The following is a 26,658-nucleotide window of genomic DNA, read 5'->3' on the forward strand; positions in this document are numbered from 1 at the left end:
GCTATCTACCCTAACCATGCTCCTCATAATTTTATATATTTTTATTAACTTGCCCCACAGCCTCCAACACTCTAGCGAAAACAATCCAAGTTTGTCCTCCAACCTCTCCTTATAGCAAATACAGAGTAGAGTGTGGTGCTGGAAAAACACAGCAGGTCAGGCAGCATCCGAGGAGCAGGAAAATCGACGTTTCAGGAATCCTGAGGAAAGGCTTATGCCCGAAATGTCAATTCTCCTGCTCCTCGGATGCTGCCTGACCTGCTATGCTTTTCCAGCGCCACACTCTTGACTCTGATTTCCAGCGTCTGCAGTCTTCACTTTCTCCTTATAGCAAATACACTCAAGTAAACCTCTTCGGCACCCACTCCAAAAGCTTCCACCTCCTTCTATAATAAGGCAACCAGACTGACCACAAACTCCAAGTGTAACTATAGTTTTATACATCTGCAACATAACTAACCAACTTTTACAGACTTGGAATGATCCATTTTCAAAGAAAGATTCCTACAGTTGAACTGCATTTTAATAGTTTCCACCTTTAATTTTTAATGAAAGTTCTCCTTAGAACGGCTATCCTCATCTCCTCTATAAACTGATTGAAATAGGAGCTAATCTGACACTGCGAAATTTAGGAAGGTCACATGACTGTCATCATATGACACACTGTAGAGCTCTTAATGATGTAACTTTCCAAGGATTTCTTTCCTTGAACAATGAGCCCACCTGAATGTGCATCAATGCTATAAGATTGAGGACACTGAGCTGCTGATAAATCTTCTAAATTCTACTCAAGCTCTAACTCACAGGGATCTGTTCATTTCTATTGCAGTTACCTGACAGACATTGATCGTATTGCAGCCAGTGATTACATCCCAACAGATCAAGATGTCTTGAGGGTTCGAGTACCAACAACAGGCATCAATGAGTATTCATTTAACATGCATACAGTATCTTTAAGGTAGGCAGAAATCATTTTGTGGAATAAAGAAGTTATCAAAAGTAAAAGTTGAATAACTTGAGTTAAACAAGTTATAAGAATAACACAAAAATAACTCAGAATTGTTCTGAGGATGGGTCACTTGACCCAAAACAGTAACTCTGATTTCTGTCCACAGATGCTGCCAGACCGGCTGAGCTTTTCGAGCAATTTCTATTTTTGTTTCTAATTTACAGCATCTACAGTTCTTTCAGTTTTTATTTTGTCTTCCTATCTATCTTGTCTATGCCCATCATAATTGTATACATTGCAACAATGTCCCTTCTCAATCTCCTGTAAGGATAACTGCTCCAAGTCTGTCCAATATCTTTATATAGCCAAAACTTTCCAGCTCAGGCAACATTCTGGTAAACCTCCTCTGCACCGTCACCTGTGCAATCACAGTTTCTGTGTCATTTATACTTTAATTGTTTCATTGGCAACAAAAAGCATAACAGAACTGGACTGAAAGAATTCAACTAGGGTATTGTGAGAAACATTGCTTGAGACGGCTGACAAATCCTGTTGGCTATTGTTAATGTGAATAGAAAATAGTTTTTGGGCAAAATGTGGAATTCATCATTTCTGCTCATGTCAAAAGTGTCAGTTATCTGGTTATCTCAGAGCAGAAATACATTGCAATAATTGAAACACATATGCTTTCAATCAGTGCTGGAACAGCAAGGGTTAATAAGACCAAGATGGTAGGATGGAAAGTCAGGGCTGCAGATCTAAGTAAAGCAAAACAAAATACTGCAGATTGAAACAAACAGGAACAGTGCTGAAGGCGGCTGTGGGTCACTGGACTCAATATGATAATACTATTCTCTTTCCACAGCTGCTGCTAAACTTGTTGAGTTCCTCCAGCAATTTTGGTGTCTGTTTGCTGCAGGTCTAATTTCCTGACCGGTGCTTTCTGACTGCTCCAGAACTGTTCCATTAAAGACTCAGATTACAGGCATAAAACCAGCTGTATTGGATTTATTGAATAGAGTATTAAATAAGGTGTGGGAAATCTGACTGGCGCTGCTCAGTGGAATTTAAGGAGCATTGAAAACTGGTGCAAACCTTAGTTTTCATGTTCACCTATCTATTGAATAACGTTTGACAACCAACCGAGAATTCTCTGGATTTACATTTAAACTCATTAAGTGTGGTTCTGCTTTAAAGAGAGCAGTAATTTACATGTGTTTCCTTACCAAATGCTTTGGGACACCATGGCCAATTGTTACTGATTGAAATATTGACCTTCTTAATTCTTAGATTAGTGGATGTTGGAGGACAGAAGTCTGAGAGGAGGAAATGGATTCACTGCTTTGAGAATGTCATATCGATTATATTCCTGGCCTCTCTCAGTGAATACGATCAAGTCCTCGAAGAGAGTGAGAATGAGGTAAGGCTGATGAGAAACTGATGACATCGGACACTGTTGAACTATTGGAAATTAACATGGTTTGGATTGGTTAGTCAATACTTTAAAATGTACATGTCAGATAAAATCCCAGCTAGCTGAGGCAATGTCAAATGGGCAGCTAAAGTGTAACAAAAAACTGAACTCATCACCATCTCTTGTTTCAAATTCAAATGCAGGTTCAGTACCTCAAACCTAGTAGCTTCACAACTGAGGCTGTACTGGATTTTGTATGTTCCCACTTGAATAAACTACACATTTCCATTGTAGTGAAGCTATACTAGGAAACTAATGTGTTCAGGGACACAACCATTTTGATCAGTCTATCCTAAAATCTTTACACACCTGTCTCTAAGTCAGCTAGAAGCAAATATTCCCACCTTTGACTTTAGCCTTGATCCTGGCCTGTCAAGAATGATTGTATACAAATGAAAATGAGTCAGATTCTTGATGCTAGAGTTTAGCAAGGTATGATTGGAACCAGGTGGACATTGTTGACTATGAGGTCCTTAATTGGGGTTATTAACCTGGGCCCATCAGGAATCCCTGGCTGACCAAAATTAACAGGGATGGGAAGGAAATGGTCTAGTGGTATCATCACTTGATTCATTATCTCAGATTATGCCCGAAACGTCTATTCTCCTGTTCCCTGGATGCTGCCTGACCTGCTGCGCTTTTCCAGCAACACATTTTCATCTCTGATCTCCACCATCTGCAGACCTCACTTTCTCCTCATAATCTCAGAGACCCAAGTGGGGATCTGGGTTCAAATCCTGGCAATGCCCAGAGTGGAATATTAACAGGGGATTGGAGCCCAGGTGTCTACCAACACCCTTGAGATTTTCAGGGAAAGATGGGCACCACAGGGAGTGGAGTGTTTTATTCCCCCCACAACTCTATTTTGATTTAATCCCTATCCTCCTCTTCACTGTTGATCACGCAGCATTGCACTCTCTCAAGGAGGTCAAAACCTAGTTCTGAGGAAGGGTCACTCGACCCGAAACATTAACTCTGACTTCTCTCCACAAATGCTGCCAGACCTGCTGGGCTTTTCCAGCAATTTCTGTTTTTTGTTTCCTTATCTCTAAATTTGGTTTGCAACTGATTGTGTCAGCTATGCCTCAGTTGGCAGTCACATTTATCTCTGGATCACAAGGTTCTGGGTTCAAGTCCCGCTAGGGCTCGAGCACAAAGAAATCAAAGCTGATGCTCTAGTGCAATATTGAGCCTGTCAGAGCAGCTCTCTTTTTTTTCCAATCGGATCAGTCACAATTGTATTGAATGGCAGTGAACAGACAGATGGCCCACTTCTGCACCAAGTTCATACATATGTTCATGAAGTACTATTCATACATCAACAAGCTTTTCAAAGAATTGACTTGACAGCAAATGTGTCTATTACTTTTTCCTATTGAGTCATAGACATGTACAGCATGGAAACAGACCCTTCAGTCCAACTCATCCACACCAACCAGATATTCCACCCAATCTAGTCCCAGCATTCAGCCCATATCCCTCCAAATCCTTCCCATTCATATATCCATCCAGATGTCTTTTAAATGTTGCAATTGTAACAGCCTGCACCACTTCATCTGTCAGCTCATTCCACACACGCATAGACAGAGCTGAAATGTGTTTCAACTACAGAAGGCAAAATAGAGAATAGGTTAGCTGAGCTAACACAATTTGGCTGGATTTGTAGTGCATGGTTCAGTCCCAACTTGGATATTGATTCCTCATCATTCTCCATAGGAAAACAGGGTTCAGTGATCCACAAATAATGACAGATACTGCTGAATATTAGTTGGGAATGAGCAAAATGGGGGAGGTATAAAGAGACAACGTGAAAAGTGAATGAAATGAGCAACTCCTCAAATGGCTGGAGGATATAACTTTAACAGGACAGGGTCACAAGGGTGATCTCCATTCTGAGGAATTTATAATACATTCTGCTTGTAGCATTTAAAAAATGTTACAGGTGATTATAGAAGCAAATTACAATATAATATGGACACTGGCATCCTTATATTAAATCCTAATTCAATGCAACACATTTATATCTTGATAGGATAAAGCAAAGCACAAGATTTAGAAAACTTAAATTTGAAAGGATTCTTAAAAATTAAGTGCTGTGATATTTTTGTTGTTGTCCCAGAATCGAATGCGGGAGAGCCTGGGTCTTTTTCACTTTATTCTGAAATCCAACTATTTTGTCAATTCATCCATCATCCTGTTCTTGAATAAAAAGGATATTTTGGAAGAGAAAATTAGAAAGTCGCATTTAGTGGACTACTTTCATGAATTTGATGGTAAGCAGAAAACATTGTTGTTTGGCTTTTCTCCTTCTCACTTTCATTGTAAGAGTCCCCACTGTTCAATTACTTCTCTTTTACTAAAATAAGACTAAATATGTGCTCATTGATGTGAAGGTAAATGATATTAATTCTGGGAATGGAACATCTTTGTTTCAGGAACACAATGTCAGCATCAAACACTCCTGGGTCAGGTAAACCACAGCTGAATACAGATTTTTAAAAATGCCTCGAACGCACCTCTGTGTCACAATACCTTAAATTGTAAAATTTTAAATTACTTGCCTCATTTTCTGAATGCTATAAGTAAAGCCAATGAAAGTTTGGGGCAGTTTAATTTCCTTGATTCAGGATTGCAAATGCTGGTTTTATTTTACAATATTGCCTTAATGTGCAAGCAGACATGAGCAATCTAAGTGAATTGAATATGGTTCTTTCTGCACAAGTTTCTGGAGAACAAAACATCAACAAGTCAGGAATCCAGAGTGCTTAGAGTCAGAGGTTTACAGCATGGAAACAGGCTCTTTGGTCCAACTTGTCAATGCCACCCAGTTTTCACAATTATTCTGGTCCCATTTGCACTTATTTCCTCTTGATTGCATCACAGGATAAGGCCTCACAGGAAATGCTAGTATTTATTGTCCATTCCTAATAGTCCTTGAGAAAGTGGGAGTCACCTGTTTTCTTGAAGTGCTACATATTCACAGGACTTTCCCTATGTGATTTGTAAATGTGCTGTTCCAGGCTTAATGGGCATTATGTACATGAATGACACTTGCGCTCACGGTGATAAAATGATGCCTCTTTACAATATCAGTTCTTCACGACCATGCACTATGTAAGATGGAAGATCAGTCTTCCTGGGGTTTTTCCATGAGTTATTAAACTGAGGCCCTGTCTGCTTGTTTGGGTGGATGTCCTGAAGTCATTATCTCAAAGTGAAGCTGGGGATTTATTCCTGGTGTTCTGACCAAGTTTCATCTCTATGAAAATTCCACACAAAAAAATTATTTGGTTGCTGTTTGCGGGGATTTGGGAGGATTAGATGCCATGTTTCCTACATTACAACACTGACTACACTTCCTTGGCTTTAAGACATATTGAGATGTCTGGTGACCAATGCAAAGGCCCGACAAGTGCAAATCTCTCTTTCTTTGTCTTTAGGACCTAAACGGAATGCTGAAGCCGCCATGGACTTTATCGAGACAATGTATCTACGCCAAGTTGAAGAGGGGAGAAGAATCTTCTCACACTTCACCTGTGCCACAGACACCGATAACATCCGCAAAGTGTACTTGGATGTTAGGGACACTGTCTTGTTTGGAATCTTACAAGACCTGGATTTATTATAGAAAGACAAGATAAAAGTGGTGTCTTTAACTTTCCCAATACAGCTTGGCTGAGAACATAAAAATCCTTAGAAGTCATATCAACACTCCTATCAATGACATGTTTCTTCAGCTGTTGCACCGTAGATTTGAAAAGCACTTATTTCCAAAATGAAACCTTTCTGGAACTATTTTTGTGATCATATTACTGTTAATCTTCACACAGATCAACAAACTTTAAAGTGAAGATTAACTGGAGAAGGATGGTCAAATGATGAAGAAACTGTAACATATCTTCATGAATTTTCCAAGGGTTTGTTCACTGATTTTGACAATCTATAGTTTGTCTTTAAAAGCCAGGTTAATTACTATACTCAGGAATGGATGTTTGTACTGAGTGATCTCAAGATCAGAGGTAAACTGGCGGTAATGGCGAAGGAGGCCATGATCCCAGCACATTCAGGATCATGTGCCAGGAGGAAAGAATATCACTCACTCTTTGCAAGTCACCCCAATGAATACTGAATTGACGCTATCTTCCTTCAGGCCTGAGATGATGTGTAGCTCATGCCCAGTGACACAATTCACCCCTCTTGCTCAAGAACACAGAGCTTGGTGTTTATCCTGGAGTTGCCAATTCTGCTTGGATATATATCATAAAATCATAGAATCCCCACAGTGTGGAAACAGGCCATTTGGCCCATCAAGTCCATTCTGCCCCTCTGAAAAGCATCCCATCTAGACCAAACCCTTACCCTATTAGCCTGTATTTTCCAAGGGTAATCCACCTAACCTGAGCATCCTGGACTCTATGGGCAATTTAGCGTGGCCAATCCACCTATCCTGCACATGTTTGGACTGTGGGAGGAAACTGGAGCACCTATGCAAACTCCATATGGATAGTTGCCAGAGGCTGAAATCAAAACCAGGTCCCTGGTGTCGTGGGGCAACAGTTCTAACCACTGCGCCACCCGCTTCAGCTCATTGTTTGCCTATTCCACACCAACTGGCAATTATACAATGTGTTACCTGATTAAGAATCTAATGCATACAGCTATAATGCCTCAAGCCTCCAATGTTTTAGAAAGCATAAAAGTTTTCAAAGAAAACAAGCAGCAAACATTATTATTTTTAGCAATCCCATGATCTTCATCTCATGTTGCCTGCTGCAGTCTCCTGGAAACTAACGTTTAATTCCTGGGGAGAACAAAAATGACGGGCAACATCATTTTAATGGGAATGAAGTGAATACAGTGTTGAGCTGTTACACAGTCAGTGGTTTCAAAATGTGGTTGGTTGACTCTCAATTGCCCCCCTGGGCAAGTTAGTTTGGGCAGTAATCCTGGCCTGGCTAATGATGCCCACATCCCATGAATTAATAAAACAAATCTGTCAGCACTAATTCTAGACCAGGGAAGCCTCTCATGGGCAGTCAGAAATCTCCAGCTGGCCTTGTTTTCCCTACTACTGACTCAGAGTGACAGCACACACTCCAGTTTGAGACTGTAGAACATATTACAAAATAACGCAGATCTTACTTTGGCATCAATTTTTATCCTTGCCCCCTACTCCTCGAAGCGTTGATTTCTTCATAGAACATAGAACAATACAGTGCAGAACAGGCTCTTCAGTCCTCGATGTTGCGCCGACCTGTGAACTATTCTCAGCTCGTCACCCTACACTATCCCAAAGTCATCCATGTGCATATCTAAGGATTGTTTAAATCTGCCTAATGTGGCTGAGTTGACTACCTTAGCAGGTTCTTGAGCTATGGTTCCCACCTGCCCTTGAGCTGCCTTGCCCAGATTGCTAATTTGTCAAACCTTGACAATCAATGTTTGCAGGCTATTTGACTGCAGTAACATCACAAACCAGCCAGATCTCATTGTTATTTGGTTATCCACGTAGTTGTATTCTCAGCGGGGAGTTGAGCAGGAAAGGAATAGTAACAGTTTTGATTGCTTTAGTACAGGGGCATTGACAATTACATGGTTATGATATCAGAGTCAAACTTCAAAGTCAGTTTGAGGCATGGTTGAAAAAGTTCTACTCACCAACATTTTGATGTCCTGTTTGATTGTAGGAAAATGAGAAAATTTTCAAATTGATAATAAAACAGACCTAATTCCACTAAATTAAAAGAATGACAGATTCTGGAAATCTGAAAGAAAAAAAGAAATTGTTAGAGAAACTTAGCAGGCAGAGCAGCATCTGTGGACAGTAGGAACCCTAAAAAAGGGTGACTGTGCCAAGATATTAATTTTGCTTTTGCCCTTACATATGATGCCAGACCTACTGAGTTTCTCCAGCAATTTCTGTTTTTGACCTAACTTTACTAAAGGTGGTAATGTAGAAATGCAAATTATTGCTATTCACAACTGATAGATAAATAAGATAAAGGAATTTAACATAAAATGATTTTGTCTATAATGATAGTGAAAAATAGAGATGCTGGTTCCTTTTTCCAGCATGGATCATGCACTGGATCATTCCTCCATGTTAGGATGCTAAAAAAAAACTGTTAAGTCCTTGAACCTTTAATTTTCTATAACAGATTGTGAACGTTTCAGTGCAATAGATAAAGTATTTATAGTGACACAGACTCAGCGTAAACTGGGATTTGGAAGTAGCCATTTGGTGGCTGACCAGAAAAGCCTTGTTGTGGGGACAGCTCCCTTAATTGGATCTGTACCATCAACAGTAGAATTTTAAGCTGCCTCAGTACACTGTACTCATGTCATATTTCTGTAAGAAATAATCTGTACTCTAGATATGATTAAATGTAAGTAATAGTGAAATTTGAGTTCCTATGTATATATATTGCTCACTGTTTCACAGATTAAAGTGCACTTCTGTGCAACTCAGAAACTCCCTTCTGAAAATTCTCTCGTTTGTTAGCCATTAATTGAAATAATTTAGATTAATAGTGCTGTACTTCCAAGAACATGCATTCTTGAAAATCAAGCTCTGGTAATTGACAAATATTTTATAAATTATTTTAACTCCTCATTTCCCTTCTTAGTTCCTTCGTTTTGCAATTTTCAGGCTTTTAAAACCCAAGTTTGGACTGATCAGACATTTAGCCCCTTTTCTTTTTATTAGTTCATGGGGTTTGGATGTTGCTGGCACCGCCAGCATTTAATTTCCCATTTCTAGTTGCCCTGGAGGTGAGACACACTCTTGAACTGTTGCAATCCTTGGAATGTAGCGACACCACAGTGGTTAGGAAAGGAGTTCGAGATTTTCAGCCAGTGACTCTGAAAGAACGATGATACATTTCCAAGTCAGGATGGTGAATGGTTTAGAGAGAAACTTGCAACTGGTTGCGTTTCCACGTATATGCTGCCCTCGTTCTTCTAGTTGATAGAAGTCATTGGTTTGGAAGGAGCTATTGAAGGAGGCTTGGTAATTTGTTACAGTGCATCTTGTAAGTTTGCCACTTTGTGTTGGAGAAGGAGGAACTGACTATCGAAGGTGGTGGATAGGAAACCAAACAAGCAGGTTGCTTTGTCCTGGATGGAGTCATGCTTCCTGAATGCTGTTGGAGCTGCACCCATCCAGGAAAGTGCAAAATATTCCATCACACTCCTGATGTGTGCCTTGCAGATGGTGGATTTGCAAGGAGGTTAGTTACTCACTGCAGAATTTCTATCTTCTGGCTTGTTCTTGAAGCCAATATATTTTCATGGCTAATCCAGTTCACTTTCTGTTCAATGGTAACCCCCAGGATATTGATTGTGGGGCTACAGCAATATTAATGTCATTAAACCTTGAAAGGAAACAGTTAGATTCTCACATTTTGGGGATGGTCATTGCCTGGCACTTTGTGCCATAAATGTTACCTACCACTTAAAAGCCCCAGCCTGAATATTGTTCTGATTCTGCTGCATATGGCCAGTGACTGTTTCAGTTTCTGAGCAGTCAGAACTGAACACTGTGCATCAGTGTCCATTCCCACTCCTGACCATATGATGGAGGGGAGGTCATTGATGAAGCAGCTGAAGATGGTTGAGCCGAGGACAACACTCTGAGGAACTCCTGGAGTATTACCTATTTTATTTTCTGTTGGTAATATTCTGCATCTCAGAACCTTATTTGTCCACTAGGTTTCACATTAAATGAGAATTGGTTTGGGAAATCCAGTCGACTGCACTTACCTGAAAGAGGAATATCAATGATTAACGTAGCTTCATAATGTTATTTAAAATACCAATCAGCCCCCTTGAAGCATGAATCCTAGAACAATTTCAAACAAGAACTGTACTTTGGCAAGAGAAAGTGGGGACTGCAGATGCTGGAGATCAGAGTTGAGAGTGCGGTGCTTGAAAAGCGCATTGGGTCAGGCAACATCCAAGGATTAGAAAAATCAACGTTTCAGGCATAAGCCGTTCATCAGGAAACTTTTTTTTGCAATCATGGAAGCCAAAATATACTTCAACATTTTGTTCTTTAGGATCAAAAAGCAGAGTATTCATTTTGGACACAGTGTCTTTGTAACATCTGCTAGCATTTTCTCTGTCCCATATGAAGCATTGCTGTGTAATATTCTAGTGTAATTCAGCAGTTGTGTTCAATTTTGAATTCTGATTGAAGCCAGAGATGCTTGACATTAAAAACTGGGTGAAACAAAACTACCTGCTATGAAATCTGACCAAAACCAAAGCCATCCTCTAAAGCCCTCTAAAACACAACCACCAGTCCTGACTTCTTCAACTTCTCAGGCTATAACATACGTACATGGATATCCTCAGGATATTCCTTAACTGAGAGTTCATTTGCATCTCTATTCTTCCAGTTCTACCAATTTTATTTCACCCGTGTAGCTGTTGTACCCTCCCCTATATTGATTAAAACTTCTGCTACGATTCTTCTGACGCCTTACATCAGTTTCAGAATTTCCTGTTTGCAGGCTCCAGCCTCCTCCTCTTTACCATGGACGTGCAATCCATTTACAAATCTATCCCTTATCAGGATAGCATCAGGGATCTCTGCATTATCCTGGAGAAAACACCTGAAACGAACCCATCCACGACCACCCTCCTTCATCTGGCCAAACCCATCCTCACATTGAATGACTGCTCCTTCCACTCCTCCCACTTTCTTGGGTCAAAGAGGTGGCCATGGGAATGTCTGGTTATGTCTGTTTCTTTGTGGTGCAGATGGAACATTCCTCTGGCCCCCATCCACAATTCTTTCTCCAGTACATCAATTACAACATCGGTGCTACCTCCCTGTATCATCTGGAATGGAAAGGTTTATCTATTTTACTTCCAATTTCCACCCTGCTCTCACCTAGCCCATCTCTGACTCGACCCTCCCCTTCCTTGACATCTGTTTCCATTTCTGGGGATAGGTTGGCCACGTTTGGTATGTTGCCTCCCAGGTGCAAGGGTACGTGATGTCTCTGATCGTGTTTTCCGGGTCCTGGAGGGGGAGCAGCCCGAAGTCGTGGTCCATATTGGCACCAACGACATAGGTAGGAGGAGTGCCGAGGATGTTAGACAGGCTTTCAGGGATCTAGGTTGGAAGCTCAGAGTTAGAACGAACAGAGTTGTTGTCTCTGGTTTGTTACCCGTGCCACGTGATAGAGATTCGAGGAATAGGGAAAGAGAACACTTAAATGCGTGGCTACAGGGATGGTGCAGGAGGGAGAGATTCCGGTTTTTGGATAACTGGGGTTCTTTCTGGGGACGGTGGGACCTCTACAAACAGGATGGTCTACACCTGAACCTGAGGGGCACCAGTATCCTTGGGGGGAGGTTTGCTAGTGCTCTTGGGGGGGGTTTAAACTAACTCTGCAGGGGCATGGGAACCCAGATTGTAGCTTCAGGGTGCAGGGCCTGGAGTGTAGGGAGGTTAGGAACATGGCATCAATTTCCAAGGAGGGTGCCTGTAAACAGGAAAGTGGCTTGAAGTGTGTATACATCAATGCAAGAAGTATACGAAATAAGGTAGGTGAACTTGCAGCGTGGGTTGGTACCTGGGACTGAGATGTGGCTATTACGGAGACATGGCTAGAACAGGGACAGGATTGGCTGTTGCAGGTTCCAGGATTTAAATGTTTTAGTAGGGTCAGAGGTGGGGGTAAAAGAGGGGGAGGTGTGGCATTGCTTATCAAAGATAGTATTACAGTGGTGGAAAGGACGATGGATGAGGACTTGCCATCTGAGGTAGTTTGGGCTGAGGTTAGGAATAGGAAAGGTGAGGTCACCCTGTTAGGAGTCTTTTACAGGCCTCCTAATAGTCCTAGAATCATTGAAGAAAGGATAGGGAAGGTGATTCAGGAGATGAGTGACAGTAATAGGGTGGTTGTTATGGGGGACTTTAACTTTCCTGATATTGATTGGGAAAGCTATAGCTCAAGTTCGTTAGATGGGTCAGTGTTTGTTCAATGTGTGCAGGAGAGTTTCCTGACACAATATGTAGACAGGCCAACAAGAGGTGAGGCCATACTGGATTTGGTTCTGGGTAACGAACCAGGCCAGGTGTTAGAATTAGAGGTAGGTGAGCACTTTGGGGATAGTGACCATAATTCGGTGAGTTTTACTCTCGTGATGGAGAGGGATAAGTGTGTACTACAGGGCAAGAGTTATAGCTGGGGTCAGGGAAATTATGATGCGGTGAGGCATGACTTAGGATGTGTGGCTTGGAAAAGTAGACTCCAAGGCAAGAGTGTAAATGATATGTGGAGCTTGTTCAAGGAGCAACTATTGAGTGTCCTTGATAATTATGTACCTGTCAGGCAGGGAGGAAAGGGTCGTGCGAGGGAGCCGTGGTTTAATAAGGAATTGGAATCCCTTGTTAAATGGAAGAGGGCGGCCTATCTCAAGATGAGACGTGAAGGTTCAATTGGGGCGATTGAGAGTTATAGGGTAGCCAGGAAGGACCTGAAGAGAGAGCTAAGAGCAGCAAGGAGGGGACATGAAAGGTCCTTAGTCGGTAGGATTAGGGAAAACCCTAAGGCTTTCTATAGGTATGTTAGGAATAAAAGAATGACTAGGGTAGGAATAGGTCCAGTCAAGGATAGTAGTGGGAAGTTGCGTGTGGAGGCGGAAGAGATTGGGGAGACACTGAATGAATACTTTTCTTCAGTATTTACTCAGGAACAGGGCATTGTCGTCGATGTGAATACGGAGTCACAAATAAGTAGAATGGATGGCTTTGAGGTATGTAGAGAAGAGGTATTGGAAATCCTGGAAAAGGTGAAAATAGATAAGTCCCCTGGGCCTGATGGCATTTATCCTAGGATTCTCTGGGAAGCAAGGGAGGAGATTGCAGAGCCATTGGCCTTGATTTTTATTTCCTCTTTGTCTACAGGAGGAGTGCCAGAAGACTGGAGGATAGCAAATGTGGTTCCCTTGTTCAAAAAGGGGAGTAGGGATAACCCTAGTAACTATAGGCCGGTGAGTCTCACTTCTGTTGTGGGCAAAGTCTTAGAGAGAATTGTAAGGGATAGGATTTATGCACATCTGGATAGGAATAATGTGATCAAGGATAGTCAGCATGGTTTTGTGAAGGGCAGGTCGTGCCTCACAAACCTTATTGAATTCTTTGAAAAGGTGACGAAGGAGGTTGATGAGGGGAAAGCGGTAGATGTGGTATATATGGATTTTAGTAAGGCGTTTGATAAGGTTCCCCATGGTAGGCTACTGCAGAAAATACGGAGATATGGAATTGAGGGTGAGTTGGAGGTTTGGATTAGGAATTGGCTGGATGGAAGAAGACAGAGGGTAGTAGTTGATGGCAAAGTTTCTTCATGGAGTGCCATCACTAGCGGTGTTCCGCAAGGATCTGTTTTGGGACCATTGCTGTTTGTCATTTTTATAAATGACCTGGAAGAGGGGTTAGAAGGTTGGGTGAGCAAGCTTGCGGATGATACGAAAGTCGGAGGAGTTGTTGACAGTGAGGAAGGATGTGGCAGGTTACAGCAGGATATAGAGAAGCTGCAGAGCTGGGCAGAAAGGTGGCAAATGGAATTCAATGTAGCTAAGTGTGAGGTGATTCACTTTGGGAAGAATAACAAAAAGATGGGGTACTGGGCTAATGGTCGGATACTTGGTAGTGTGGATGAGCAGAGGGATCTTGGTGTCCATGTACACAGATCTCTGAAAGTTGCCACCCAGGTAAATAGTGCGGTGAGGAAGGCATATGGCGTACTGGCTTTTATTGGTAGAGGAATTGAGTTCCGGAGTCCTGAGGTCATGATGCAGTTGTATAAGACTCTGGTGCGGCCGCATCTGGAATATTGTGTGCAGTTTTGGTCGCCATACTATAGGAAGGATGTGGAGGCACTGGAACGGGTGCAGAGGAGGTTTACCAGGATGTTGCCTGGTATGGAAGGAAGATCGTATGAGGAAAGACTGAGGCACTTGGGGCTGTTTTCATTAGAGAAAAGAAAGTTTAGGGGTGACTTGATTGAGGTGTACAAGATGATTAGGGGGTTAGATAGGGTTGACAGCGTGAACCTTTTCCCGCGTATGGAGTCGGATATTACAAGGGGGCATAGCTTTAAATTAAGGGGGGGGTAGATATAGGACTGAAGTTAGGGGTAGGTTCTTCACTCAGCGAGTCGTGAGTTCATGGAATGCCCTGCCAGTAGCAGTGGTGGACTCTCCCTCTTTATGGGCATTTAAGCGGGCATTGGATAGGTATATGGAGGATAGTGGGTTAGTATAGGTTAGGTGGGCTTGGATCGGCGCAACATCGAGGGCCAAAGGGCCTGTACTGTGCTGTATTCTTCTATGTTCTATGTTCTATGTTTTATCCCTTACAAATCCACCGACTCCCACAGTTACCTGCACAATACATCCTCCTTCCTGTAAAGACTATTCCATTTTCCCAGTTCCTCCATCTTTGTCGCATCTGTTCTGATGATGCCAACTTCTACAAGACAACCTCCGAAATGTCCACCTTCTTCCTCAACCAAGGACTCCCCACTCACCATAGTTGATAGAGTCCTCAGCCATGTCTGACGCATTTCCTGCATTTTGGCCTTCAACCCTCTCTTTCTTCCCACAACAAAGATACAATGCCCCCCCTTGTCCTCACATACCATCCCATCAGCATTCACATCCAGAGGATCATTAGCTGCCATTTCTGCCACCACCAGACACAAAGCCCCTCCCCTCCTTGTTAGCATTCCACAGGGACCATCCCTTTGAGACACCTTGGTCCATTCCCCCTCCATTCCCAACATGTCCCCATATCCTCATGGCAACTTTCCCTGCAATTGCAGTAGGTGTATCGTTGGCCAGTTTGCTTCCTCCCTCCTCAGTATCAGAGGTCCCAGCCACACCTTCCATGTGAAGCAACATTCTACGCGGACTTCATTCAATTAGTCTACTGCCTTTGCTGTTCACTATATTGTTCAACTTTGGGGAGACGAAGCGCAGACAGGGAGATGGCTTTGCAGAATACCTTTGTTCTGTCTGCAGAAATGACCCAGAGCTTCCAGTTGTCTGCCACTTCAACACACCACCATGTTCCCTGGCCAACATCTCTCTCTTGGGCTTGCTGCAGTGCTCCAACAAAGCTCAGCATAAGCTGAAAGAACTGCACCTCATTTTCTGCTTGAGAACTCCATAGCCTTCTACATGGAAGAAAGAACATTACAGCGCAGTACAGGCCCTTCAGCCCTCAATGTTGTGCCAACCTGTGAACTAATCTGAAGCCCATCTGTCCTACCCAATCCATTTTCATCCATGTCTATCCAATGACCATATAAATTCCCTTGAAGTTGGCAAGTCTACTACCTTTGCAGGCTGTGTGTTCCACACTCCCTCTATTCTCTGAGTAAAGAAACTACCTCTGACTTCTGTCCTATAGCTATCATCCCTCAATTTAAAGTTATGTCCCCTCGTGCTAACCACTACCATCTGAAGAAAACTGCTCTCACCGTTCATCCTATCAAACTCTGATTATCTTATGTCTCAATTAAGACACCTCTCAGCCTTCTTCTTCTCTACCAAAAACAGCCTCAAGTCCCTCAGCCTTTCTTCATAATACCTTCCCTCCATATCAGGCCACATCCTAACAAATCACTCTGATACCTTTCCAAAGCTTCCATATCCTCCCTATAATGTGGTGACCAGAACGCAATACTCTAAGTGCGGCCACATCGGAGTTTTGTACAGCTACAATATGACCTCATGGTTCCGAAACTCAATCCCTCTACCAATAAAAGCTAGCATGTCGTATGCCTTCTTAACAACCCTATCAACCTGGGTGGCAACTTTCAGGGATCTATGTAATGGGCACAAAGATCTCTCTGCTCATCTGCACTGCCAAGAATCTTAACATTAGCCCAGTACTCTCTATTCCTGTTGCACCTTCCAAAGTGAATCACCTCACACTTTTCTGCATTAAACTCCATTTACCACCTCTCAACCCAGCTCTGCAGCCAATCTATGTTCCTCTGTAACCTGCAACATCCTTCGGCACTATCCACAACTCCACCGACCTTAGTGTCATCTGCAAATTTACTAACCCATCCTTCTACACCCTGATCCATTGATAAAAATGACAAACAGCAGTGGACCCAGAACAGATCCTTGTGGTACACCACAAGTAACTGAACTCCAGGATAAACATTTCCCATCAACCACCATCCTCTGTCTTCTTTCAGCTAGCTAGTTTCTGATCCAAACCACTAACTCACCCTCAATCCCATTTCTCCCTATTTTGTGCAATAGCCTACCATGGGGAACCGTATCAAATGCTTTATTGAAATCCATATACATCACATCAACTGCTTTACCCTCATCCACCTGTTTGGTCACCTTCTCAAAGAACTCAGTAAGGTTTGTGAGGCATGACCTTCACAAAACCGTGTTGACTATCTCGAATCAAGTTATTCCTTTATAGATTATAAATCCTCTCTCTTATAACCTTTTCCAACACTTTACCCACAACTGAAGTAAGACTCACTGGTCTATAATTACCAGGGTTGTCTCTACTCCCCTTCTTGAACAAGGGGACAATATTTGCTATATTCCAGTCTTCTGGTACTCTTCCTGTAGACAATGATGACATAAGGATCAAAGCCAAAGACTCTGCAATCTCCTCTCTGGCTTCGCAGAGAATCCAAGGATAAGTCCCATCCGGCCCAGGGGACTTAGCTATTTTTATACTTTCTAGAATTGCTAACACCTTCTCCTTGTGAACCTCAATCCCATCTAGTCTAGTATCTCCGTATTCTCCTCGACAACATTGTCTTTTTCTCGTGTGAATACTGACAAAAAATATTCATTTAGCGCTTCTCCCATCTCCTCAGACTCTATGCGCAACTTCCCATTACTATCCTTGATTGCCCTAATCTTACTCTCGTCATTCTTTTATTCCTGATATGCTTTAGGGTTTTCCTTGATCCTATCTGCCAATGACTTCTCATGTCCCCTCCTGGCTCTTCTTAGTTCTCTCTTTAGGTCTTTCTTGGCTAGCTTGTAACTCTCAAGCCCCTGAGCCTTCATGTCTAATCCTAACATAAGCCTTCTTCTTCCTCTTGACAAGAGATTCAACTTCTTTAATAAACCATGGCTCCCTCGCTTGAATTCTTTCTCCCTGCCTGACAAGTACACGCTTATCAAGAACATGCAGTAGCTATTCCTTGAATAAGCTTCACACTTCAATTGTGCCCATCCCTGGGCAGTTTCTTTCCCCATCATATGCATCCTAAATTTTGCCTATTTGCATCATAATTGCCTTTCCCCCATTTATAACTCTTGCAGTACATACCTATCCCTTTTCATTGCTAAAATAAACATAGCTGAATTGTGGTCATTATCACCAGAGTGTTCACCTACCTCCAAGTCTAACACCTGGCCGGTTTCATTACCGAGTACCAAATCCAATGTGGCCTCGCCCCTTGTTGGCCTGTCTACATACTGTGTCAGGAAAATCTCCTGCACACATTGGACAAAAACTCTCCCATCTAAAGTACTTGAAGTATAGTATTTCCAGTCAATATTTGGAAAGTTAAAAACCCCATAGCAACTACCTTGTTACTCTCGCTCTTTTCCAGAATTATCATGCTATCCTTTCCTCTACATCTCTAGAACTATTCAGACACCTATAGAAAACTCCCAACAGGGTTATCTCTCCTTTCCTTTTTCTAACCTCAGCCCATACTACCTCAGTAGACGAGTCCTCAAATTTCCTTTCTGCACCATAATACTGTCCTTGACTAACAATGCCACACCTCCCCCTCTTTTACCACCTTTTCTGTTCTTACTCTTCTTCTGGGCTCCCAACAATTTAAGGACCTGAGCACATTTGCCTACATCCTTACCCTAACCCCCACACACCAGGCTTTGTCATCACATAGGATGCTACCACAAACAACCCATTGCCAGTCATTAATGATCCCCATTAGCAGCTACTCATTCTCCCAGGCTGATTGTTACCCATTGCTTTGTCTGCCCAACTGTTTCTCTCTCTCTCTCTCTCTCTCTGTGTAGTTCATTTTCACTTATTGCTTTACTCCTCCCTTTCCCCCCAACCCATCTGTAGCATAAAAAACGTCAACCTTTTCCTCACTACAATCAGTTCTGAAAGAAGGGTCATTGGACCAGAAACGTTCACTCTGCTTTTGCTCCATAGATGCTGTCAGACCTGCTGAGATTATCCAGCAATTTTTGTTTCTCACTTCCAACATCTGCAGTTCGGTGGTTTTTCTGATGAAATCTTGTCTGCATCTTCATTATGTCAAAGGATAGACTTCTGCAATGATCTCTTTGCTGGCCTTACTCACCACACATTGCTACATTCTAAAACTTTGCAGGTTGCACCTTTGCTCACATTTTAGACCCATCCTCATCAAGCTCCACTTGCGTCTCCATTTCAAAAGATCATTTTTTTCTTCCAACTTAAAGAACCTTATCAGACACAGCTATAAATTAACTCAATAATGGTTTCTCCCGCTTTTCATCCCTACGTTCAAAAATCACTTGCCTTGATGCTAACTTCTTCCCAGTTATCTCTACCTATTATCATTAACTTTTTCTTCAGTGACTATTTCCCAATGTTTCCACATTTCTCCCCTAAAACAACCCATTTTGCCTATCCACTATCACCTTGGAGCATGTTCTGACCAAGCCTCCTTTCCTCTCCATAGCACTTTTCCTATTGATCTGGAAATCTCTCAGAGACATCCTTTTTCACATAACAAATGATGTAAAACAATAAATTATTGCTGAAACTTGGCTTAGACAAATTATATGCGCCTTTGCTCAAGTAGTCACGAATCATTCTGAGTGGAAGAAATATTTCGGATGTAGAGGCACACTTGCAGATCAGAGGAAATTACATGTGTCAGGTGGAATTCCTGACCACAGCTAAATTATTGCACTTTTGTTCTGCTTTTTTGATCTGTATTCTTCATGACCTGCTGACTGTAGAATTTACAACCAAAAACAAAATTTGCAGTCATTTAAAGAATAATTTCTCTTCAGATAAAATATCTGTTCAAAGGCATACCAACTAGCTTGTTCTAAACTTGGCCATGGTGGATTGATAAATGGTAGATTTTAAATATAGCTTGAGGTCATTCTACATTGTTATAAATTCAGTGCTTTACTTTGCTCATGATTAAAGCCACGTTCAGCTCTTTGCAGTTCTTGGTTGGTTCAGGTGAGTTCACATCTTCCCAAGAATTTGAGTACCTCAATAACATCCCACCTTGACTTCAACGCCACCTTCTCTAAGACATGCATCAGGTAACATCACAAACACCAGAAAATAGCCCATGAAGTTAAGGCCGTCTAGTTGTCATGGCACTAGAATCCAATTGAATTTCAAGGATATGATCATGTTTGACAAGTGAAGAGTAAGGAATGGGTCTGTTTCTGTGCTGTATATCTCAACGATGCTATGACTCTAACCTACAATCACACAGAGCCTTGCACCATTTCAGGGGATACCTCACTCTGAATGAATTACTTAAGCTGCACCCCTTGCTGTTTTGAAGGCAAACACAAAACCCAGTTGGCGAACAGCAAGTTTCCACAGCAATAGCGATATGAATGGTCAGTCAATCTGTTGTAGTTTATGGTTAGGGATGTATGTTGAGCAGAATACTGCAGAGAACCATCTGGGTCAGGTAGTCAGGGCTTTTGTTTAACACTTCATCCAAATGAGAGCACTCCAACTGTGTACCCTACAATCATGACGATAAAGTACCAGTCGAGAGGGTACGAGAAACACTGAAGCAGAAGGAGATGGAAATCATTATCCAAACCAATTAAAGCAGATCTGTATTATACAATTTAAACAAGTGCACAATTCTGGCACAATGATATTATTTGGGAGAATGCAGGAGTAATGGCGAGGGTCTGTGGAAAATCTTCACTGCAACTGTGAAGCCATTATATCAGGGGAGTGATGGAAAACATTCCGGAACAGCAGCCAAGCATCTGAGAATCACTATCACCACAGAATGAAAATCTTCAAAGAAAGTGAATTTCCTAATCTCATTATGAATCTATGGAATTATAAATAGTATTGTCAGGGAGATTTCATTTGAGCGAAGGGCCAAATAGAGCATACAATTAACATCTGGGAGAAGACAGTTCTTGAGATATACAATAGCTATAAGCTGGATAATAAGATGGAAGCTGGACAAGTAAATACACTTCCATACACCACTGGGAGTATAACGGATGATGTTATTGTTGACCAATGAAACATTGGTCAAATTTGAAGAGGTATTTGAAACTATCATTACTGGCTTCCATGTTAGAGTATATAAAATTCCTGAAAGGGCAAGCTAAGGCTCTATTAAATAGTGTGGGAGAAGGTTCAGTTGCATCAAAAATGAGAAAATCAAAGTTAAAGGAGAAGGCAGCAGTACAGGTTAATAATAAGGCTAATAGGTACCAGAAAATAAAAGGAAGCAACAGATATTTGAACATTATATCACACCAAGGAAATCTACGAATGTAGGGGTATTTGACAATGGAACAAACTTAAATGATATGTATCTGAATGCACAAAGCATTTAAAGTAATATTTATAGATTAACAGCTCAAATATTGACAAATGGGTGTGATTTGCTAGCAATTACAGACACATGGTTGCAGGAAGACCAGGTTTTGGAATTGAATAGAGCTGAAAATGTGTTGCTGGAAAAGCACAGCAGGTCAGGTAGCATCCAAGGAACAGGAGAATTGATGTTTCGGGCATGAGCCCTTCTTCAGGCTCATGCCCGAAACGTCGATTCTCCTGTTCCTTGGATGCTGCCTGACCTGCTATGCTTTTCCAACAACACATTTTCAGCTCTGATCTCCAGCATCTGCAGTCCTCACTTTCTCCTTTGGAATTGAATAGACAAGGGTACTGTTTCCAAAGGAGAGGCAGGAAGGGAAAGGAGTTGGTGAAGCTTTGTCAACAAAGGATGCGATCAATGCTATAGTGAAATCAAGACATAGAATCAGTCTCGGTAGAAATAAGAAATAACAAGGGAAAGGAAGTCCCTGGGAGGAGTAATCTATCGGTCCCCAAGTAGTAATCCCTCAGTGGGGCACAGTATAAACCAGGAAATCCGGCAGGCTTATAGGAAAGGTACAGCAATAATCAAGGGTAATTATTATATACATGTAAACTGGATTAATTAAACTGACAAAGGTAGACTCAAGGGGGGAGTTCATTGAATGTATTAGAGATTGTTTCTTGGAGCAGTATGTTGGAATTAACAAGGGAGTAGGCTATTTTAGATTTGGTATTGTGTAATTCAAACCCACAACTACTTCCATCTAGAAGGATGAGGGAAGCAAATACATGGGAACACCTTCACATCCATTCACCATCCTGACTTGGAAATGTATCATTGTTCCTTTAGGGTCAAAATCCTAGAACGCTGTCCCGAAGGGCATTGTGGGTCTACCTACACCAAAAGGACAGCAGTGATTCAAGAAGGCAGCTCACCACTTCCTCATCATGGGTGATTAGGGAGGGCAATAAATGCTCGTCCAGCTAGTAGTGCCCACATCCCATGAGTGATGTTTTTAAAAATTACTTGGGTTCAATTGTCAGCCCTGATAAAACATGTCCAGCTCAAAATGATGAACCTGTAATCTTGGCAGCTACATTGGAATGGTTTCTACTGATAATGAGCACCATTGAACCCAGTGGAATTTATAGACTGTAGGACAGCTTCCCCTTTGAAAGATTGGCAGTGAACAACCTCACAACTATGGGGAGTACCTCGGGCCCTTGTTTGTTCTGAGGATGCTGAACAATTTGATCACAGCAGTTTGGCTTGCAGTGGGCTAAGTGATCCTTTCATGATTGAGGAAAAGAGAAGTGTCAAGTCTTTCTCAGAATCTGCCATATTACCAGGAAAGTGTGACATGTGAATGAATTGTGTACAAGATATTTAACATTTCACAGATGTAGGAATTTATCTAAGTCAATGAAAATAGGAACAGGAAGAGTCCATGAGCCCCATTAAGCTTTTTCTGTCACTCACATAAGTCAGAGCTGACCGGGATCTTAAATCCATTGAGTTAGCTACAGAGCCTATAATGATGTTAGCGTAATGGAGCTTTGCTTTGTATAAACCTGCATGCATCCATGACTACCTCAGCAATTAATACTTGTCTAGAAGCAGACTGGAGTCTGTACATCAGGGAAAACCCATGTCTTACCAACAAGAACATCAACAATCATAACATGTGAAATGGGAATTTACATTTCCAATTTTTGTTCCTTTGCTTTCCAAATTGTCAGTACTTCCTGAAAAAAATGTTCGTCTACAATGTGTTGCCGAATCTGGTTGACTTTAATTTTGGATGTTTCATACAATAACTACTGACTTTTGAACTATTGCATGGCAGGTGAAAGTGAGGACTGCAGATGCTGGAGATTAGAATTGAGTATGTGGTGCTGGAAAAGCACAGCAGGTCAGGCAGTAACCGAGAGGCAGGAAAATCAACGTTTCAAGCAAAAGCCCTTCATCAGGAATGCATGGCAATCCCCCTTTATCTACAACAGTCTCTACCCGTCCCTGAAGGGGAATAAAATACTGCAGATGAATATGACACAGCCATATAATACAGGTGGCCAGAGCACAGCAAAAGAGGTATAGTTTGGGGATATCTTGAAGGAAGAGGGACAGAAAGATAGTAGGAGATGTTTAGGCATATATAAAGACAGCCGCCAACGATGCATGAATTAAAAATGAAAACGTGAAAGAGGCTGGAATTGGGAGATGTGCAGAGTTCCGGGGCAGCTGAAGGAAGTTAAAGTTAAGGAGGGAAAATCTCCTCCCTGTCACACCTGCTCTTCCCTATCAGTGTAAACTAGATCTCTTGCACCATTCTCTCCCTGTGTCCCACAGTTGTCGCTGGATGTAAAGTGTTCACAGGCAAGTGATCCTGGGGAATAGATGTTATGGGTTGGAGTAAAAGAAGGGTCAGGGAGAGAGGGAAACCAGGGAATGGATTCATCCTGGATTAGTGTCTGGCAGGAGACAGATTGGAGGTAAAGGGATTGGGATTTGAGTGGGGTAAAATAGGGCGACTGCAGAATGGAATAGACATGGGGACTACCATTCTCCGCAGAGTCTGAAATGTCAAGCATAGGGAGTGGGCGAGGTGCCATGGGAAGTGTAGTAGTAAAATGGTGAATGAAAGTAGGGAAAGGATCCAAAGGTTGAGTGAAAAATGATTTCCACTGTTGAGTGGAAGAGTCAGTAGTATTTGCAAAGGTCACATGAACAAACAGCATGCAATCAGATGTCATATGGCATTTTAATATCATGTGATCAAATTTGCACAACTGACTCCAAGTAGATTTGGCTACACTATTTACATGTGACAAGTTTAGTTCACTGGGAAGTTGCTTTCATTTTTTAAAATATCTTTATCAGAACGAAAGTGCAACCAAGAGATGGCAGTATCACCTCATGTAGCACTTACATTTAAACATAGAAGTAAAAAAACATATCACTCAGGTTTCCCCAAAATGTTTTCATGTTTAGACGTGCTCTAGGGGCCACTGAGGCACCTAGAAATACATGTTTTGGATACTGACTATATCAAGTTCTCCTACCTCTGTAAAGTTAAGATTATACTGCAGCTATTTAACTTAGAGAAACCTGCTCTACATTCTTGTTATCCAAATGGCCTAGATTTTCTAATCCCCTTTTGTTCATTGGGTTTGTGCCATTATCCAAATAGTGTCAATCATAAATTCAGGCTTCCATGAATGAGACTGGCAATCCATGATAAAATGAAGGCTGATGTTTGCATTGTGAAACAACAGACAGGAACTGGATTGAGGTCCACTCAAACCTGTTGATGTTAAAGAGAGAGATGATTCCCAATATAATTCTTATTATTATTCAATGCAGGTAGAGCAAGATTCTCAGAACCTACATCCCATGATTCACAGAAACAGTCAATATTGCCTTTGGATAACAACAATGAGATTAATAAGACTCACATTGTGTCAGCGAGTAAAAGAACTCCAGGACCTTCAATACCATCCAAGCCTGAAGGCAGGTTAAACCTTCAGAAAAGAAAAATTGTTGATAGAGGAAATCAGAGTATTCACAATGATGTTAATAGCAATGCTATTCGAGTAAAGGAGAAAGAAGATTTACATTGCAATGTTGTACCGAGGGGGATAACTTGGAAAGAGGAATTGGTATTTTCAAGGAGAAGGCAGAAAAGTCTGACACAAAATATCACAATCCAGGTAACAAATAACTTTTTGCAAACCAAAGGGACCAATAACACAGGTTTTATATCTTCCAGTCTCTCATTAATGCAAAATGTTGGAAATGCCAGAAACAATCTTTCTGCAACTGACTTGGAGGTACCGGTGTTATACTGGGATGGACAAAGTTAAAAATCATACAACACCAGGTTATAATCCAACAGATTTACTTGGAAGCACTAGCTATCAGAGCATGATCTTAAGTCCCACAACCATCTGAAGAAGGAGCAGCGGTCCAAAAGCTAGTGCTTCCAAAATGGACCTGTTGGACTATAACCTGGTGCTGTGAGATTTTTAACTTTCTGCGACTGTAAAGCCAACTTCAATTGGCAGGAAACAGGAAAATTCAATACCTTCTTCCTATCGGTCAACTTTAGACATGGGTCATTGAGTCAAAGAGATGTACAGCACAGAAACAAACCCTTCGGTCGAACTGGTCCATGTCAACCAAATATCCCAACCCAATCTAGTCCTACCTGCCAGCACCTGATCCATATCCCTCTAAACCCTTCCAGTTCATATACCCATCCAGATGCCTTTTAAAATGTTGCAATTGTACTAGCCTCCACCACTTCCTCTGGCAGCTCATTCCATACTTGTACCACCCTCTGCATGAAGAAGTTGCCCCTTAGGTCTGTTTTATACATTTACCCTGTCACCCTAAACCTATGCCCTCTAGTTCTGGATCCCCTACTCAAGAGAACAGACTTTGTTTATTTATCCTATCCATGCCCCTCAATCTTAGAAGCCTCTGACGCTCCAGGGAAAACAGCCCCAGCCTATTCAACCTCGCCCTATTGTTCAAAACCTCCAAGCCTGGCAGTAACCTTGTAAATCTTTTCTGAACCCTTTCAAGTTTCACAACATTCTTCCGATAGGAAGGAGACCATACTTGCATGCAATATCCCAAAACTGGCCTAGCCAATGTCCTGTTCAGCCTCAACATGACCTCCCAACTCCTGTACTCAATACTCTGACCAATAAAAGTAAGCATACCAAACGCCTTCTTCACTATCCTCTCTACCCACGACTCTACTTTCAAGGATCTATGAACCTGCATTCCAAGGTCCCTTTGTTCAATACCACTCCCTCGGACCTTACTTTTAAGTGTATAAGTCCTGCTAAGATTTGCTTTCTCAAAATGCATCACCTCACATTTATCTAAATTAAACTCCATCTACCCTTCTCAGCCCATTGGCCCATCTGATCAAGATCCTGTTGTAATCTGCGGTAACCTTCTTCGCTGTCCACTACACCTGCAATTTTGTTATCATCAGCAAACTTACTAACTATACCTCGTACGCTCAAATCCAAATCAATGTTGAATAAATGTTGGAAAAAAGTAGACCTGGCACCAATCCTTGTGGCACTCCACTGGTCACAGGCCTCCAGTCTGAAAACCAACCCTCCACCAGCACCCTCTGTCTTCTATGTTTGAGCCAGTTCTGTATCCAAATGGCTAGTTCTCCCTGTATTCCATGAGATCTAACCTTGCTCACAAGTTTCCCATGGGAAATTTCCCAAATTTTTCAAGATTCCTATTTCAACGTTTTCTACTTCCCTACATTTTATATCTTCCATTAGGGTGAAAGGAAAGGCTGGTAGGTATAGAGAATGCTGGATGACTAAAGAAACTGAGGGTTTGGTTAATAAAAAGAAGGAAGCATATGTAAGGTATAGACAGGATAGATCGAGTGAATCCTTAGAAGAGTATAAAGGAAGTAGGAGTATACTTAAGAGGGAAATTAGAAGGACAAAAAGGAGACGAGATAGCTTTGGCAAACAGAATTAAGGAGAATCCAAAGAGTTTTTACAAATACGTTAAGGACAAAAGGGTAACGAGGGAGAGAATAGGGCCCCTCAAAGATCTGCAGACCTCACTTTCTCCCCTCAAAGATCAGCAAGGCAGCCTTTGTG

General features: G+C 41.8%; 1 protein-coding gene across 1 annotated transcript in view; it reads left to right on the plus strand.

Annotated features, from left to right (window-relative positions):
- Positions 1-8,899, plus strand: part of LOC122565384 (guanine nucleotide-binding protein subunit alpha-14-like) — a 36,060-nt gene extending 27,161 nt beyond the window's left edge. Inside the window, exons 4-7 of the mRNA XM_043721312.2 lie at positions 830-958; positions 2,240-2,369; positions 4,543-4,696; positions 5,864-8,899. Coding sequence (XP_043577247.1) covers positions 830-958; positions 2,240-2,369; positions 4,543-4,696; positions 5,864-6,051 — 601 coding nt within the window. The 3' untranslated portion in view covers positions 6,052-8,899. The remainder of the gene's footprint in view (positions 1-829; positions 959-2,239; positions 2,370-4,542; positions 4,697-5,863) is intronic.
- Positions 8,900-26,658: the final 17,759 nt, after the last annotated feature.

The sequence above is a fragment of the Chiloscyllium plagiosum genome, unplaced genomic scaffold (genome assembly GCF_037043375.1).
Source record: "Chiloscyllium plagiosum isolate Xiang-an unplaced genomic scaffold, Cpla_swu_hap1 HiC_scaffold_28, whole genome shotgun sequence".
Classification (NCBI taxonomy): domain Eukaryota; kingdom Metazoa; phylum Chordata; class Chondrichthyes; order Orectolobiformes; family Hemiscylliidae; genus Chiloscyllium; species Chiloscyllium plagiosum.